At 41.7% G+C, this 18482-nt stretch overlaps 1 protein-coding gene across 1 annotated transcript in view; it reads right to left on the bottom strand.

The window, feature by feature from the left end:
• The window catches only part of MIS18A (MIS18 kinetochore protein A), a 68814-nt gene that overhangs the window by 28356 nt on the left and 21976 nt on the right, over window positions 1–18482 (bottom strand). Inside the window, exon 2 of the mRNA XM_053705973.1 lies at window positions 2688–2754. Within this exon, the coding sequence (XP_053561948.1) occupies window positions 2688–2754 (67 nt within the window). The remainder of the gene's footprint in view (window positions 1–2687; window positions 2755–18482) is intronic.

The following is an 18482-nucleotide window of genomic DNA, read 5'->3' as shown; positions in this document are numbered from 1 at the left end:
CAGCTCCTGCCCATGCGTGCAGCTGACCAAACACAGGAAATACAATCCGGCCTGTAACAGGGGCTTTGTGGTAGAACTTGGAATCAGTTATTTCGATGATACATTGAATGTTTACATTAGCTGGATAAGGGTAAAAAAACTAAAACCAAAGGGCAAGTGCTGGAGTATCTATTGCCTTAGTCACCCACAGGGGTACATTTAAATATATAGCAATGAAATTACCTACTGCAAGGAAAGAGGCACCACAACTAGTAATGCAAGTAAAAAGCAGACTTTATTGAAAGTCTATACACTCATACAGGGTACGTGAAAGCTCAGGAGAGAGCTAGGAACAAACAAACCGACGCGTTTCCTCTCACATTTATGCAGGGGTACATTTAAAGCAGATGAAAATGGATAGAATAAGGAATGTGTTAAATTAAAATATAAGAATGTTTGCACACAAATTATACTGAAGTATCAACAGCTCATTGGTTGACAGGAACAACACCCACAATGTGTGTACAGAAACAAGTCTCCACAAGCATGAAAGGAAAAATAGGTTTAAGCAAAATAGGAACTTAAAAAAATTTAAGAGATTTGATAATACAATCTATTAAACACATAAATATATATTAAAAAAAAAAAAAAAAAAAAAAAAAAACAAAAAAAGTGTTTACAATCGCCCCCCCCCCCTTTTTTTTTTTTTTTTTTTTTTAAAGGGGCCACAAACATGGTTTTCTGTTTTCCAGTCATTCATGGTAGAAATAAAAAGCTTTAAAAATGTGTAATATAAGTTACTTTTCTTGGCGTATTCCCACAATTACCATTCATAAACTTGTTTCTTAGCGTTATTCACCCCAAAATATCTAAAATATTACTTTATCCCCTCTTGAAAGGGACATAAAACGCAAATGTTTTTTTCATGATTCAGATAGAACATACAATTTTAAACAATGTACTTCTATTATCAATTTGCCTTTGTTTTCTTGTTACCCTTTGTTGAAAAGCAGGAAGGTAAGTTCAGTCGTGTGCACGTGTCTGCAGCACAATTCAGTCATGTAGAGCTCTAGAAATCTGCATGTTACCTATCCAGATATCTCTTCAATAAAGAATAACATGACAACGATGAAAATGTGACAATTGAAGTAAACTGGAAGCTTTTTTAAAATTATATACTCTGATAAATGAAAGAAAATTTGCGTTTCATGTCCCCTGAATGGTCAAATCTATACCCAATAAACACAAAATGGGGAAGGTAGATAATGAAATACATACAATTCCTTTTTTCCCCAATACCAAAGTAGCTATTCACAAAACTCCTAAATTACTGCTTTAAATAAACACAATAAAAATCCTTTTGTGTTATGCTTGTATTATAGCATTAATTCCCAACATGTAAAAGTATGCAGCAAATCGCACATTGCAGCTTTACACATTAGTTAATTTAAAGGGACAGTCTACTCAAAATTAAAACTGTCATGGTTCAGATAGGGCATGACATTTTAAACAACTTTCGAATTGACTTTTATCATTAAATTTGCTTTGTTCCCTTGGATGTATTTTTCAAAAGCTAAACCTAGCTAGGCTCAAACTGATTTCTAAACCGTTGAAAACCGCCTCTTAGCTCAGAGCATTTTGTAAGTTTTTTACAGTTAGACAGTACTAGTTCATGTGTGTCATATAGATAACATTGTGCTCACTCCCAAGGAGTTATTTAGGAGTCTGCACTGATTGGCTAAACTGCATGTCTGTCAAAAGCACTGAGATAAGGGGGCAGTCTGCAGAGGCTTAGATACAAGGTAATCACAGAGGTAAAAAGTTTATTAATATAACTGTTGGTTATGTAAAACTGGGGATTGGGAAATAAAGGGATTATCTATTTTTTTAAAACAATAAAAAAAAATCTGGTGTAGACTGTCCCTTTAAGTACAAACTAGTGTTAAAGCCTGTGTACACGGGCCAAAATGTCCTCCTCGAAGATCCTTAACCTATCCTTTATTCCCCCCCCCCTTCACTTAAGGATCCCCCGGCACCTCCTTCCACCTCCCAACCATACATTTTTTCTGTAGTGTAACGGTCCCATCTGTTCACGCCCATCCAGCGATGGGCTGCCCACCCGCCTCACTCCTAACCCTCCCACGCCACCAACGATCGGCACCACTGCTGCCCGATGCAGAGAGGGACCCAGAGTGTCCCCATCTACTTTGGTACCTCTGCAATACTATTTCTGCACTGCTCCACTTGTGCAATAGTGCAATCTTGCTACTTTTAGCCAGATTGCGGCCGAGGTCCATAGGGGCTTAATGACCAGCGCTGTCCTCGCGCTTGTCTAGCACAGTCTCTACTGCGCATCAGCGCTGATTGTTAAGGTCAGATATGTTTGTCTTGCGCAGTCTCTACTGCGCATGACTGCGTCGGACAAACATACTTGGCCTTTTATTATATAGGATTTGTACAAAAATGTTTTTCTCTGACTAATGCGATCACGCCTCCTCTATGAAAACTATAAAGGATGGCACTTGACTCTGCAAACAAGAAAGTTGCAACAGGTCTATGTGGACGAGAGAGACGAGAGAGACAGACAGAGAGACAGAGACATTTGTTTTAGTGCTAATCCCTTTTTTACATAGAATGGAGTTGCCGGATGATGTTCCTATCACAGCTACTCATGGTTGGATTAGAGAGTAATGTAATGTTTTACTTACCAGCCATAGTCACTTGAAACTTTTGAAACAATTTGCACCTTTTCAACAGCAACATATGTAGAGACGGCTAGAAGGAAATCAAATGATGTGTTAAAATTATTCAAGATCACACTAATGTGACAACATGGAGTACTTAAAGGGACAGTATACTGTAAAATAGTTTTTCCCTTAATGTGTTTACAATTTCTTTTTTTACCAACTGCAGAGTAAAAAATATATGAAAATTAGCTTTTTAAGGTTTATTTGTGTATATTAAAGCTCTGATTTTGTGTTTTGAAGCCACAACCTAATAAAATGGGTTGAGCTTGTAGATATAATCAGATCTCATTACTGTATCACATTGTGCACATATATCTGCTTCTTTATCTTATATCTGTCCTTAAAACAATCACCATTACTTTGAGAGAACAATGGAAAATCAACATTTTATTACCTTATCTCTGCTTTATCACACTGGGAGTGTAATATCTTCTGCTGGCTGTGTTTACAAAGCTTATCTATAGCTGGTACGCGCGGCCACAAACTTTCAGAATAGGTGGGGATACCACATGCTAAATTAACAATTTCAAATGCCAATATAAGGGTAAAGGAGCTACTTGTAAACAATTTAATACACTCCAGCAGGTAAAGTGGATCATTGGGAACAAATTAAAGGGGAGAAAAATTTTGAGTAAACTGTCCCTTTAAAAGGGACAGTAAATGTAAAAAAATGTTACATAATTCTGCACATAGTGATTTTGAAACGTTAGGATTTACCAGTGCTATAAATAAAAGGGGACTTTTAGTCATGAATTATAAAAAATACTTCATGCTGAAAGTACCTTTAAAAAGGGACAGTCAACACCCGACACAACCGGATTCCATATGTTTGTAACGCAAACGAAGATACGCCTGCACCGCTCCGTTCTCTATAACCTCTATCCTTGTCCTAGGAATCCTTCCAAATACATATGTTACTCTAGTCGAAATATGGCCGCCAAACTCCTCCTCCATCTCACTTCCAAATCCCGCTTGTTCATGAAGGGATTGATGACGCGCACGATATGTCATTGCGCATGCGTAAATTTGTCAGATCATACACAGCAATCGGACTTGAAGCATCCAATTAATTAGATCGGTGTTAAGTAATACGTCGGAAATTATTGGGGAGAATAAAGTTCCGCTTTTTTGGTTCCTATTGAATCGTGCATGCGCGAAACAACGTGAACAAGTTTGAAGATTCTGACCGAGGATTCCATTCTGATTGGAGGATGGATTGAAAGAAGTGGTTAGTACGTAACCGTGGGGGAAGTTTGGCGGCCATATTTCGACTAGAGTAACGTATGTATTTGGAAGGATTCCTAGGACAAGGATAGAGGTAGAGAAGGAAGCCGGTGCAGGCGGATCTTTGTTTGCGTTATAAACATATGGAATCCAGTTGTGTCAGGTGTTGAATGTCCCTTTAACTGCCTGAGAATTTATGCCGAGCTGATTGCCTCCGGCCGCCCATGGCAGAACCCTATATTTTTCTATAAGGTGACGTTTTCATCTCTTAGCCGATAGCTGTGCTATAGCCATTCAACATGCAGTATGTACATAAAAAAAAAATATACAAAATAATCTGACATTATGAGTGAAATAAAAGAAAAAAAAATATTAAAATTATTAAAAATTCTAAGAATCCGGGGACCTTCCGGGCAGCGGCCATCAATGGACGCCAAAACTGCTAGCTGCTCACACCTTCCTGCTGAGATTACAGAATATAGCGAGATATAGCTATTATTTGGGCTTCAAATTGTCAGAATCAAGACTATAAAAAGTTTGTCTTTCATTTGATGCCTCCTTCCTTAGGATCGTGCAGCACTTTCGGTTACCGGAGCTATTTCGAGGCTGAGGCCTTTTCAGAACCCCCCCCCCCCCCAGTGACTCCCATACGGGTAACCACTGTCGCGCAGCCCCCATTGTGGGCTGTTCACCACATAAGTTTTTTACCTAACGCTTCTAACATGGAACCATATACCAAGGAGGGCTTTCTTGCGGAGCTGCAATACCTACTAGCTGACCACCTCGTGGCATTTGAGGAATCACTGTCAGCAGCACTGGGTACTAATGGCGGCTGCCCTGCTCAGAAACCTACCCTGCCTAAGCTTGACTCTCCGGAGCATATTAGAGAGGCTGATAAGGAGCCCCAGTGTTCGCTTCCCATACCTTACGACTCTCAGATCAAGCCGGAATCAACTGATGTGGGCTTTGCAGCGTGGAAGGAGAAAATTGCAGCTGGGTCAGCATTTCTGAGTATACACGTAGGCACTGGAGATACAGGCAGACAGGTCTCAGTGCTGCTCCGGGAGCTCTGAGGCCTTGCACCTACAGGGACCACGGGTGTAAACTCTGCTCTAGTCACAGAAGCTTTCCCATTGCAAGTATTACATCCCGTGTCCACTATCCCGCCACCCACGCCGATGCTCCTACCAAGTATCCTACCTGCTCATATTAAGGTGATCTTGCCCATGGACCTCGATATCATGGCCACCACAAGTCATTTTCGATTGTTGTCCCAACTCGGGTCTGAGATTGCAGGGAACCACTTGGCCTGGCGGTCTGGTGTGGGCTGAAGGGCTGCTGGATCATACAGCTACCTCAGAGAACTGTCACACTGAAGTACTTTAAGTGATATAATGTGGACATGTCTCTCTTGTAATAAGTAGCTTAAGCTATAGGTCCCAGACACAGAACTTCATGATGGCTATTGTCGGGATAGCCTGGTCTGGTAAAATATGTCTGTCTTAATTCATACACAGTACAGCTCCTATTTAAAAGCGCTATCATTTTCTACCTTCTATGTAGATACCTAAAATGGAGTACATTAGAGTTGATGATCTTTAGATATCCTTTGGTACATAACTGCATATTCACACGTTTATGACTATTTACGTTTAGTATTAGTACTAAATATAATGTTCTAGCCCATATGTAACCGCCATAGTTTGGTATCCCAATGTTTCCTCATAACATAAGCCTTATAGAGCCATATTGTGTACGTAACTTATTAAAAGCAAGCTAAGTCCACTTCCTCCCCATCCCACGTTGTTTTAGCTCCATCAGCATCAGATTAAATAATAATGCCCTATGTATGTTAGATACCGACAGAAGTGTTAACACTTCCATTGTATGACGGCCAATTTTGCATTTTTATATTAATATAGTTGCTCACCTATTTCCTAACCCAAGAAGCTTGTAAAGAGTCCAAAGAGATGCCTTATAGACCTAATACTTGATGTGTTTCCCCTCTTGCTCCATTGTACATAATATACGTTGATGTTATTGGTTTAGGCGAGGCCATTGTTTCCCATATGGGGATTTATTTTTCTGCAGTTAAGACACTCGCTTATATGGGTTAACTATTTGTTTAAAATAAAAAATGAGGTTGATCATTGGAGGCCCAAAAGTGGTCTCCAGTGTTGATGACACCCTCCTAAAAAAAAAAATTAAAAAAAAAAATTCTAAGAATCCAAACTGCACCAGAGTACAAAAACACTCATCAGCAATAGAAAAGATGACAGAGGTGCAATCATGGAGGAATCAGCAACGGTTGTCCCATTATGCGAGTTCCACCAAAAGTAGGGTAACCATATTGCCGCTTTAAAAAGGGACACATATGAAAAATACATATGCCAGGGTTCTTATACAAAACATTTATTTAAACAGCCCTGACATATGTATTTTTCATATGTGTCCATTTTTAAAGCGGCAATGTGGTCACACTAACCAAAAACATGAAGTAACTAAAGCGGACACAGTCCCTCAGACAACTAACTAAATAAAGGTAGAATTCCTAACAGCAAAATGCGCATCAGGCGTATCATGAATCCTTACAGCACACTTATTTGTATCCTAATTGTATTTTTGGTGTCAGAATATTTTTGCAGTATATGGATGCACTGACCCAACCACCAGTTTTAATATTTGTGTGAATTCTACCTTTATTTAGTTAATTGTCTGGGGGACTGTGTCCGCTTTAGTTACTAAATGGCTTTTAGTGGAACTCACATAATGGGACAACCGTTGCCGATTCCTCCATGTCTGCACCTCTCATCTTTTCTATTGCTGATGAGTGTTTTTGTATTCTGCTGCTGTTTGGATTCTATCCACTTTGGATTAGAAGAATTTTAATAATTTATTTTTCTTTTCTTTGTATAATAAAAGTTAAGTTTTAGTACTTACCTGTGATAGTCTCCTTCCCGTGTATCACTTTAAGCGAGTGCTCTTTATATGCCTCTTGCTCTCTCCCTTTGTTTTTGTTATATATTTTTTGGCACATTTTTATAGGATTATTGTCTTTATTATTAGTAAGTGGGTTGATTGGAATAAGAGTTTCCCTATCCTTTCACTCTTGTATATAATGGAGTAAAATACCTGATCAAAAACTAATATGGAAAGTTTATATGAAGATTGTTCTACTATAAAAAGATCCGTTTTTAATATGAGATGGACCATTTTGATTTTGGTCATATCCTCCATGTTTACCCTACTTTTTCGTCAGTATGGCTGATAATCCATTATCCATCGGAGGTGCAGCTGGTGCAACCCTCTAAATCACGCATGTATTTTATCATTGTTGAACATTATAATCAGACAACCAACGAGATCTACAGCTTCCACAGAGTATATCAAGAATAGAGTATATTTAAAAAGTAGCTTTTATTAGTATTACATTTAAAAACATACAAAATACTAACAGGTGACTTTGCTGCCTCTGGTTTCAAAACAATACTGTGCTACAAGTATGTGCAATAGAAACATTTTGAAAATAATGGACACTATTATGAGTACTACCTCTGTATCCCCCCGAGGAAGCGTGATGAGAAACCCAACTGGGGCTTTTTCAGTCATACCTATACCGCCTCAATCTACTCTCCTCTATTTATACTGTCCTGCCTTCGGAAACCCTGAATACTCAGAGAAAGGAATAAGAAAGTGGGAGGTTTTTGTTATTAAGGGGAGCCTAAATATATTCCTTTTAAATAATTTCCAGCTCCACCTAATTTAATCTGCCAAAAAGATACAGAGGAAGTACTCATAATAGTGTCAGTTGTTTTCAAAATATTTTTAGGGATACGTAGCGCTCCTCCTCCTCCACACTCCCCAGACTTACAGGGATACGTAGCGCTCCTCCACACTCCCCAGACTTACAGGGATACGTAGCGCTCCTCCACACTCCCCAGACTTACAGGGATACGTAGCGCTCCTCCACACTCCCCAGACTTACAGGGATACGTAGCGCTCCTCCACACTCCCCAGACTTACAGGGATACGTAGCGCTCCTCCACACTCCCCAGACTTACAGGGATACGTAGCGCTCCTCCACACTCCCCAGACTTACAGGGATACGTAGCGCTCCTCCACACTCCCCAGACTTACAGGGATACGTAGCGCTCCTCCACACTCCCCAGACTTACAGGGATACGTAGCGCTCCTCCACACTCCCCAGACTTACAGGGATACGTAGCGCTCCTCCACACTCCCCAGACTTACAGGGATACGTAGCGCTCCTCCACACTCCCCAGACTTACAGGGATACGTAGCGCTCCTCCACACTCCCCAGACTTACAGGGATACGTAGCGCTCCTCCACACTCCCCAGACTTGCAGGGATACGTAGCGCTCGTCCACACTCCCCAGACTTACAGGGATACGTAGCGCTCCTCCACACTCCCCAGACTTACAGGGATACGTAGCGCTCCTCCACACTCCCCAGACTTACAGGGATACGTAGCGCTCCTCCACACTCCCCAGACTTACAGGGATGCGTAGCGCTCCTCCACACTCCCCAGACTTACAGGGATACGTAGCGCTCCTCCACACTCCCCAGACTTACAGGGATACATATTGCTTCTCTACAAACACCAGACTTTCAGTGATACATATTGCTTCTCTACAAACACCAGACTTTCAGTGATACCTACCACTCCACCACAACCCCCAGACTTTCAAAGATACATAACCGCTCCTCCAATACCCCCGGACTTTCAGCAATAAGTACTACTGCTCCACACTCACCAGATTTTCAGCAATACGTACCACTGCTCCACACTCCCCAGACTTTCAGGGATACGTAGCATTTCTCCACAACCCCCAGACTTTCAGCAATACATACTGCTCAACCACAACCCACAGACTTTCAGGTATACATAGCATTCCTAAACAACCCCAGAACTTTCAGTGATATATACCACCCCACCACACCCTAGGACTTTAAAACAAAAATTAGAAATATTGCTCATAACTCGCAGAGCAATGCTGGTCCAGCGCAGAATAAGCCACTGAGCAATCAGCAGCACTAAAAGCAAGACTTAGACATGAAACTAGAGTTGCTGATTAGATTAGCAGAGTTTTTTACTCTGAACCAATGGTGCTCTGCAAGTACGAAGTGGTATTTCTACTATGTGTTTAACCACTGGAGTCAAGCTATCAGACAGTTTAAAAATCCAAGTCAAGCTATCAGACACTGTTTTGGAGCTATCAGACAGGTTTAAAACAGTAGTCAAGCTATCAGACACTTATTTGTTAGTACTTTCTTAAGACTATTAAAGGCTGTACCATACATATATGCTAATAAGAAATGTTTTAATGAATACCACAAGCATTTTTGTTATAAATGTCACTCAAATGTAAAAAAAAGTCATATTCCAGCATTTCTCTAAGCGTTAAAAACAAAATTCCCCATTGTGCCACTACATTTTCACCACAGCTAGTTCAAACAATGACCCCACTAAGATATCACAAAGTATGGAAACTTTTTAGTGTGGAATTTTAAAAATATAGGGCCCCAAACTTCCCTAAAATTGCAAAAATCATCACTTTCAAGCAATTTCACTTAGGGATAAAAGCTAAATCTCCCATTGTGCCACTACATTTTCACCACAGCTAGCTCACACAATGACCCCTCTACGATATCATAAATTTTGGAGAGTTTTTACTGTGGAATTTTAAAAATATTGGGCCCCAAATGTCCCTTGAATTTCATAAAATCGGCCCTTTTCAGCAAATTCACTTAGGAATAAAAAAGAAATCTCCCATTGTTCCACTAAAATTTCACCACAGCTAGCTCACACAATGACCCCTCTATGATATCACAAAGTTTGGAGACTTTTTACTGTGGAATTTTAAAAATATTGGGACCCATATGTCCCTCGAATTGCATAAATAGGCCCTTTTCAGCAAATTCACTTAGGAATAAAAAAGAAATTTCCCATTGTTCCACTAAAATTTCACCACAGCTAGCTCACACAATCACCCCTCTAAGGTATCACTAAGTTTGGAGACTTTTTACTGTGGAATTTTTAAAATATAGTGCTCCAAATGGGCCTTGAATTTCATAAATCGGCCCTTTTCAGCAAATTCACTTAGGAGCTAGCAGCTAGCTCACACTTAGGAGCAGCTAGCTCACAAATTGTAGTGGAACAATGGGAGATTTCTTTTTTATTCCTAAGTGAATTTGCTGAAAAGGGCCGATTTATGAAATTCAAGGGACGTTTGGGGCCCAATATTTTTAAAATTCCACAGTAAAAACGGTCCAAACTTACGCCTAGATTTAGAGTTTTGTCGGTAACGACCCGCGTAGCTAACGCATGCTTTTTTTTCCCTGCACCTTTTAAATACCGCTGGTATTTAGAGTTCACATAATGGCAGGGTTTTCAGTGCGTTAGGCTCCAAAAAGGGAGCGTAGAGCATAATTTAACGCCACTGCAACTCTAGATACCAGCGGTGCTTATGGACGCGGCCAGCTTCAAAAACGTGCTCGTGCACGATTCCCCCATAGGAAACAATAGGGCTGTTTGAGCTGAAAAAAAAAACTAACACCTGCAAAAAAGCCGCGTTCAGCTCTTAACGCAGCCCCATTATTTCCTATGGGGAAACACTTCCTACGTCTGCACCTAACACTCTAACATGTACCCCGAGTCTAAACACCCCTAACCTTACACTTATTAACCCCTAATCTGCCGCTCCGTAAACCGCCGCTACCTACATTATCCCTGTGTACCCCTAATCTGCTGCCCCTATCACCGCCGACCCCTATATTATATTTATTAACCCCTAATCTGCCCCCCACAACGTCGCCTCCACCTGCCTACACTTATTAACCCCTAATCTGCAGAGCGGACCGCACCGCTACTATAATAAAGTTATTAACCCCTAATCCGCCTCACTCCCGCCTCAATAACCCTATAATAAATAGTATTAACCCCTAATCTGCCCTCCCTAACATCGCCGACACCTAACTTCAAGTATTAACCCCTAATCTGCCGATCGGAGCTCACCGCTACTCTAATACATTTTTTAACCCCTAAAGCTAAGTCTAACCCTAACACTAACACCCCCCTAAGTTAAATATAATTTAAATCTAACGAAATAAATTAACTCTTATTAAATAAATTATTCCTATTTAAATCTAAATACTTACCTGTAAAATAAACCCTAATATAGCTATAATATAAATTATAATTATATTGTAGCTATTTTAGGATTAATATTTATTTTACAGGCAACTTTGTATTTATTTTAACCAGGTACAATAGCTATTAAATAGTTAAGAACTATTTAATAGCTACCTAGTTAAAATAATTACAAAATTACCGGTAAAATAAATCCTAACCTAAGTTACAATTAAACCTGACACTACACTAGCAATAAATTAATTAAATACAATACCTACAAATAACTACAATTAAATAAACTAACTAAAGTACAAAAAATAAAAAAGAACTAAGTTACAAAAAATAAAAAAATATTTACAAACATTAGAAAAATATTACAATTTTAAACTAATTACACCTACTCTAAGCCCCCTAATAAAATAACAAAGACCCCAAAATAAAAAAAATGCCCTACCCTATTCTAAAATAAAAAAGTACAAAGCTCTTTTACCTTCCAGCCCTGAAAAGGGCCCTTTGTGGGGCATGCCCCAAAGAATTCAGCTCTTTTGCCTATAAAAAAAACATACAATCCCCCCCCCCCAACATTACAACCCACCACCCACATACCCCTAATCTAACCCAAACCCCCCTTAAATAAACCTAACACTAAGCCCCTGAAGATCTTCCTACCTTGTCTTCACCTCACCAGGTCCCGATCTGTCCAGAAGAGGGTCCGAAGTCTTGATCCAAGCCCAAGCGGGGGGCTGAAGAGTGACGTCCATCCTCGGGCTGAAGTCTGGATCCAAGCGGCGGCTGAAGAACTCCATCATCGGGCTGAAGTCGGAAGTCCATCATCGGGATGAAGTCTTCTATCAAGCCGCATCTTCAATCTTCTTTCTTCCGGAGCGGAGCGAGCCATCTTCTTCCAAGCCAACGCGGAACATCCTCTTCAACCGACGCCTACTAGCCGAATGACGGTTCCTTTAAATGACGTCATCCAAGATGGCGTCCCTCGAATTCCGATTGGCTGATAGGATTCTATCAGAATCGGAAAAGCCAATAGAATGCGAGCTCAATCTGATTGGCTGATCGGATCAGCCAATCGGATTGACCTTGATTCTGATTGGCTGATTCCATCAGCCAATCAGAATATTCCTACCTTAATTCCGATTGGCTGATAGAATCCTATCAGCCAATCGGAATTCGAGGGATGCCATCTTGGATGACGTCATTTAAAGGAACCGTCATTCGGCTAGTAGGCGTCGGTTGAAGAGGATGTTCCGCGTCGGCTTGGAAGAAGATGGCTCGCTCCGCTCCGGAAGAAAGAAGATTGAAGATGCGGCTTGATAGAAGACTTCATCCCGATGATGGACTTCCGACTTCAGCCCGATGATGGAGTTCTTCAGCCGCCGATTGGATCCAGACTTCAGCCCGAGGATGGACGTCACTCTTCAGCCCCCCGCTTGGGCTTAGATCAAGACATCGGAGGCTCTTCTGGACAGATCGGGACCCGGTGAGGTGAAGACAAGGTAGGGAGATCTTCAGTGTTAGGCTTAGTGTTAGGTTTATTTAAGGGGGGTTTGGGTTAGATTAGGGGTATGTGGGTGGTGGGTTGTAATGTTGGGGGGGGGTATTGTATGTTTTTTTTTACAGGCAAAAGAGCTGAATTCTTTGGGGCATGCCCCGCAAAGGGCCCTTTTCAGAGCTGGTAAGGTAAAAACATAATTTATGCTTACCTGATAAATTCCTTTCTTCTGTTGTGTGATCAGTCCACGGGTCATCATTACTTCTGGGATATAACTCCTCCCCAACAGGAAATGCAAGAGGATTCACCCAGCAGAGCTGCATATAGCTCCTCCCCTCTACGTCACTCCCAGTCATTCGACCAAGAATCAACGAGAAAGGAGAAACCAAGGGTGAAGTGGTGACTGGAGTATAATTTAAAAGATATTTACCTGCCTTAAAACAGGGCGGGCCGTGGACTGATCACACAACAGAAGAAAGGAATTTATCAGGTAAGCATAAATTATGTTTTCTTCTGTTATGTGTGATCAGTCCACGGGTCATCATTACTTCTGGGATACCAATACCAAAGCAAAAGTACACGGATGACGGGAGGGATAGGCAGGCTCATTATACAGAAGGAACCACTGCCTGAAGAACCTTTCTCCCAAAAATAGCCTCCGAAGAAGCAAAAGTGTCAAATTTGTAAAATTTGGAAAAAGTATGAAGCGAAGACCAAGTTGCAGCCTTGCAAATCTGTTCAACAGAGGCCTCATTCTTAAAGGCCCAAGTGGAAGCCACAGCTCTAGTAGAATGAGCTGTAATTCTTTCAGGAGGCTGCTGTCCAGCAGTCTCATAGGCTAAACGAATTATGCTACGAAGCCAGAAGGAGAGAGAGGTAGCCGAAGCCTTATGACCTCTCCTCTGACCAGAATACACGACAAACAGGGAAGACGTTTGTCGAAAATCCTTAGTTGCCTGCAAGTAGAACTTGAGGGCACGAACTACATCCAGATTGTGTAGAAGACGTTCCTTCTTTGAAGAAGGATTTGGACACAAGGATGGAACAACAATCTCTTGATTGATATTCCTGTTAGTGACTACCTTAGGTAAGAACCCAGGTTTAGTACGCAGAACTACCTTGTCTGAGTGAAAAATCAGATAAGGAGAATCACAATGTAAGGCTGATAACTCAGAGACTCTTCGAGCCGAGGAAATAGCCATTAAAAACAGAACTTTCCAAGATAACAATTTTATATCAATGGAATGAAGGGGTTCAAACGGAACACCCTGTAAAACGTTAAGAACTAAGTTTAAACTCCATGGCGGAGCAACAGTTTTAAACACAGGCTTGATCCTAGCTAAAGCCTGACAAAAGGCCTGGACGTCTGGATTTTCTGACAGACGCCTGTGTAACAAGATGGACAGAGCTGAGATCTGTCCCTTTAATGAGCTAGCCGATAAACCCTTTTCTAAACCTTCTTGTAGAAAGGACAATATCCTAGGAATCCTAACCTTACTCCAGGAGTAACCTTTGGATTCGCACCAGTATAGGTATTTACGCCATATCTTATGGTAAATCCTTCTGGTGACAGGCTTCCTAGCCTGTATCAGGGTATCAATAACCGACTCAGAAAAACCACGTTTTGATAAAATCAAGCGTTCAATTTCCAAGCAGTCAGCTTCAGAGAAGTTAGATTTTGATGTTTGAATGGACCCTGTATCAGAAGGTCCTGTCTTAGAGGTAGAGACCAAGGCGGACAGGATGACATGTCCACTAGATCTGCATACCAAGTCCTGCGTGGCCATGCAGGCGCTATTAGAATCACTGATGCTCTCTCCTGTTTGATTTTGGCAATCAATCGAGGAAGCAGCGGGAAGGGTGGAAACACATAAGCCATCCCGAAGTCCCAAGGTGCTGTCAAGGCATCTATCAGAATCGCTCCCGGATCCCTGGATCTGGACCCGTAGCGAGGAAGTTTGGCGTTCTGGCGAGACGCCATGAGATCTATCTCTGGTTTGCCCCAACGTCGAAGTATTTGGGCAAAGACCTCCGGATGAAGTTCCCACTCCCCCGGATGAAAAGTCTGGCGACTCAAGAAATCCGCCTCCCAGTTCTCCACTCCCGGGATGTGGATTGCTGACAGGTGGCAAGAGTGAGACTCTGCCCAGCGAATTATCTTTGATACTTCCATCATTGCTAGGGAGCTTCTTGTCCCTCCTTGATGGTTGATGTAAGCTACAGTCGTGATGTTGTCTGACTGAAACCTGATGAACCCCCGAGTTTTTAACTGGGGCCAAGCCAGAAGGGCATGGAGAACTGCTCTTAATTCCAGAATGTTTATTGGCAGGAGACTTTCCTCCTGATTCCATTGTCCCTGAGCCTTCAGAGAATTCCAGACAGCGCCCCAACCTAGTAGGCTGGCGTCTGTTGTTACAATTGTCCAGTCTGGCCTGCTGAATGGCATCCCCCTGGACAGATGTGGCCGAGAAAGCCACCATAGAAGAGAGTTTCTGGTCTCTTGATCCAGATTCAGAGTAGGGGACAAGTCTGAGTAATCCCCATTCCACTGACTCAGCATGCACAATTGCAGCGGTCTGAGATGTAGACGTGCAAAGGGTACTATGTCCATTGCTGCTACCATTAAGCCGATCACCTCCATGCATTGAGCTACTGACGGGAGTTGAATGGAATGAAGGACACGGCATGCATTTAGAAGCTTTGTTAATCTGTCTTCTGTCAGATAAATCTTCATTTCTACAGAATCTATAAGAGTCCCCAAGAATGGAACTCTTGTGAGAGGAAAAAGAGAACTCTTCTTTTCGTTCACTTTCCATCCATGCGACCTTAGAAATGCCAGAACTAACTCTGTATGAGACTTGGCAGTTTGAAAGCTTGAAGCTTGTATCAGAATGTCGTCTAGGTACGGAGCTACCGAAATTCCTCGCGGTCTTAGTACCGCCAGAAGGGCACCCAGAACCTTTGTGAAGATTCTTGGAGCCGTAGCCAATCCGAATGGAAGAGCTACAAACTGGTAATGCCTGTCTAAGAAGGCAAACCTTAGATACCGGTAATGATCTTTGTGAATCGGTATGTGAAGGTAAGCATCCTTTAAATCCACTGTGGTCATGTACTGACCCTTTTGGATCATGGGTAAGATTGTCCGAATAGTTTCCATTTTGAACGATGGAACTCTTAGGAATTTGTTTAGGATCTTTAAATCCAAGATTGGCCTGAAAGTTCCCTCTTTTTTGGGAACCACAAACAGGTTTGAGTAAAACCCTTGTCCTTGTTCCGACCGCGGAACCGGATGGATCACTCCCATTAATAACAGATCTTGTACACAGCGTAGAAACGCTTCTTTCTTTATCTGGTTTGTTGACAACCTTGACAGATGAAATCTCCCTCTTGGGGGAGAGAATTTGAAGTCTAGAAGGTATCCCTGAGATATGATCTCTAGCGCCCAGGGATCCTGAACATCTCTTGCCCAGGCCTGGGCGAAGAGAGAGAGTCTGCCCCCCACTAGATCCGGTCCCGGATCGGGGGCCCTCGGTTCATGCTGTCTTTGGGGCAGCAGCAGGTTTCCTGGCCTGCTTGCCCTTGTTCCAGGACTGGTTAGGTTTCCAGCCTTGTCTGTAACGAGCAACAGCTCCTTCCTGTTTTGGTGCAGTGGAAGTTGATGCTGCTCCTGCTTTGAAATTCCGAAAGGGACGAAAATTAGACTGTCTAGCCTTAGCTTTGGCTTTGTCTTGAGGCAGGGCGTGGCCCTTACCTCCTGTAATGTCAGCAATAATTTCTTTCAAACCGGGCCCAAATAAAGTTTGCCCCTTGAAAGGTATATTAAGTAATTTGGACTTAGAAGTTACATCAGCTGACCAGGATTTTAGCCACAGCGCCCTACGTGCCTGAATGGCGAATCCTGAGTTCTTAGCCGTAAGTTTGGTTAAATGTACTACGGCCTCCGAAATGAATGAATTAGCTAGTTTAAGGACTCTAAGCCTGTCCGTAATGTCGTCCAGCGTAGCTGAACTAAGGTTCTCTTCCAGAGACTCAATCCAAAATGCTGCCGCAGCCGTAATCGGCGCGATGCATGCAAGGGGTTGCAATATAAAACCTTGTTGAACAAACATTTTCTTAAGGTAACCCTCTAATTTTTTATCCATTGGATCTGAAAAAGCACAGCTATCCTCCACCGGGATAGTGGTACGCTTAGCTAAAGTAGAAACTGCTCCCTCCACCTTAGGGACCGTTTGCCATAAGTCCCGTGTGGTGGCGTCTATTGGAAACATCTTTCTAAATATTGGAGGGGGTGAGAACGGCACACCGGGTCTATCCCACTCCTTAGTAACAATTTCAGTTAGTCTCTTAGGTATAGGAAAAACGTCAGTACCGGTACCGCAAAGTATTTATCCAACCTACACAATTTTTCTGGTATTGCAACAGTGTTACAATCATTAAGAGCCGCTAAAACCTCCCCTAGTAATACACGGAGGTTCTCCAATTAAAATTTGAAATATCTGAATCCAATCTGTTTGGATCAGAACCATCACCCACAGAATGAAGCTCTCCGTCCTCATGTTCTGCAAGCTGTGACGCAGTATCAGACATGGCCCTAGTATTATCAGCGCACTCTGTTCTCACCCCAGAGTGATCACGCTTGCCTCTTAGTTCTGGTAATTTAGCCAAAACTTCAGTCATAACAGTAGCCATATCTTGTAATGTTATCTGTAATGGCCGCCCAGATGTACTAGGCGCCATAATATCACGCACCTCCCGGGCGGGAGATGCAGGTACTGACACGTGAGGCGAGTTAGTCGGCATAACTCTCCCCTCGCTGTTTGGTGAAATTTGTTCAATTTGTACAGATTGGCTTTTATTTAAAGTAGCATCAATACAGTTAGTACATAAATTTCTATTGGGCTCCACCTTGGCATTGGAACAAATGACACAGATATCTTCCTCTGAATCAGACATGTTTAACACACTAGCAATAAACTTGCAACTTGGTTACAATCTTATTTAACAAAAACGTACTGTGCCTCAAAGAGCACTAAACGATTAAATGACAGTTGAAATAATGAACTGAAAGACAGTTATAGCATCAATCCTTAAAAACAACACAACTTTTAGCAAAGGTTTGTTCCCATTAGTAAAGTAACAATAATTAAATTTGAAACATAAAAATTACAGAGCAACGTTTTTAATCACAGTCAATATATAAGTCTCACAGCTCTGCTGAGAGAATCTACCTCCCTCCAAAGAAGTTTGAAGACCCCTGAGATCTGTTAGAGATGAACCGGATCATGCAGGAAATACAAGAGTAACTGACTGGAATTTTTTGATGCGTAGCAAAGAGCGCCAAAAACGGCCCCTCCCCCTCACACACAGCAGTGAGAGAGAAACGAAACTGTCACAATTAAAACAAGCAACTGCCAAGTGGAAAAATAATGCCCAAATATTTATTCACTCAGTACCTCAGAAAATGCAAACGATTCTACATTCCAGCAAAAACGTTTAACATAATAAATACCTATTAAAAGGTTTAATGTACTTTTAACAGAGTAATTCCGGTGAAATACCATCCCCAGAATACTGAAGTGTAGAGTATACATACATGTCATTATAACGGTATGGCAGGATTTTCTCATCAATTCCATTCAGAAAATAAAAACTGCTACATACCTCAATGCAGATTCATCTGCCCGCTGTCCCCTGATCTGAAGCTTTTACCTCCCTCAGATGGCGAGAAACAGCAATATGATCTTAACTACTCCGGTTAAAATCATAGTAAAAACTCTGGTAGATTCTTCTTCAAACTCTGCCAGAGAGGCAATAACACGCTCCGGTGCTATTGTAAAATAACAAACTTTTGATTGAAGTTATAAAAACTAAGTAT

Source organism: Bombina bombina, chromosome 3 (genome assembly GCF_027579735.1).
Source record: "Bombina bombina isolate aBomBom1 chromosome 3, aBomBom1.pri, whole genome shotgun sequence".
NCBI classification, from domain to species: domain Eukaryota; kingdom Metazoa; phylum Chordata; class Amphibia; order Anura; family Bombinatoridae; genus Bombina; species Bombina bombina.
Note: the sequence above shows the minus strand (reverse complement) of the source record. Positions and strands in the feature narration are given on the sequence as shown.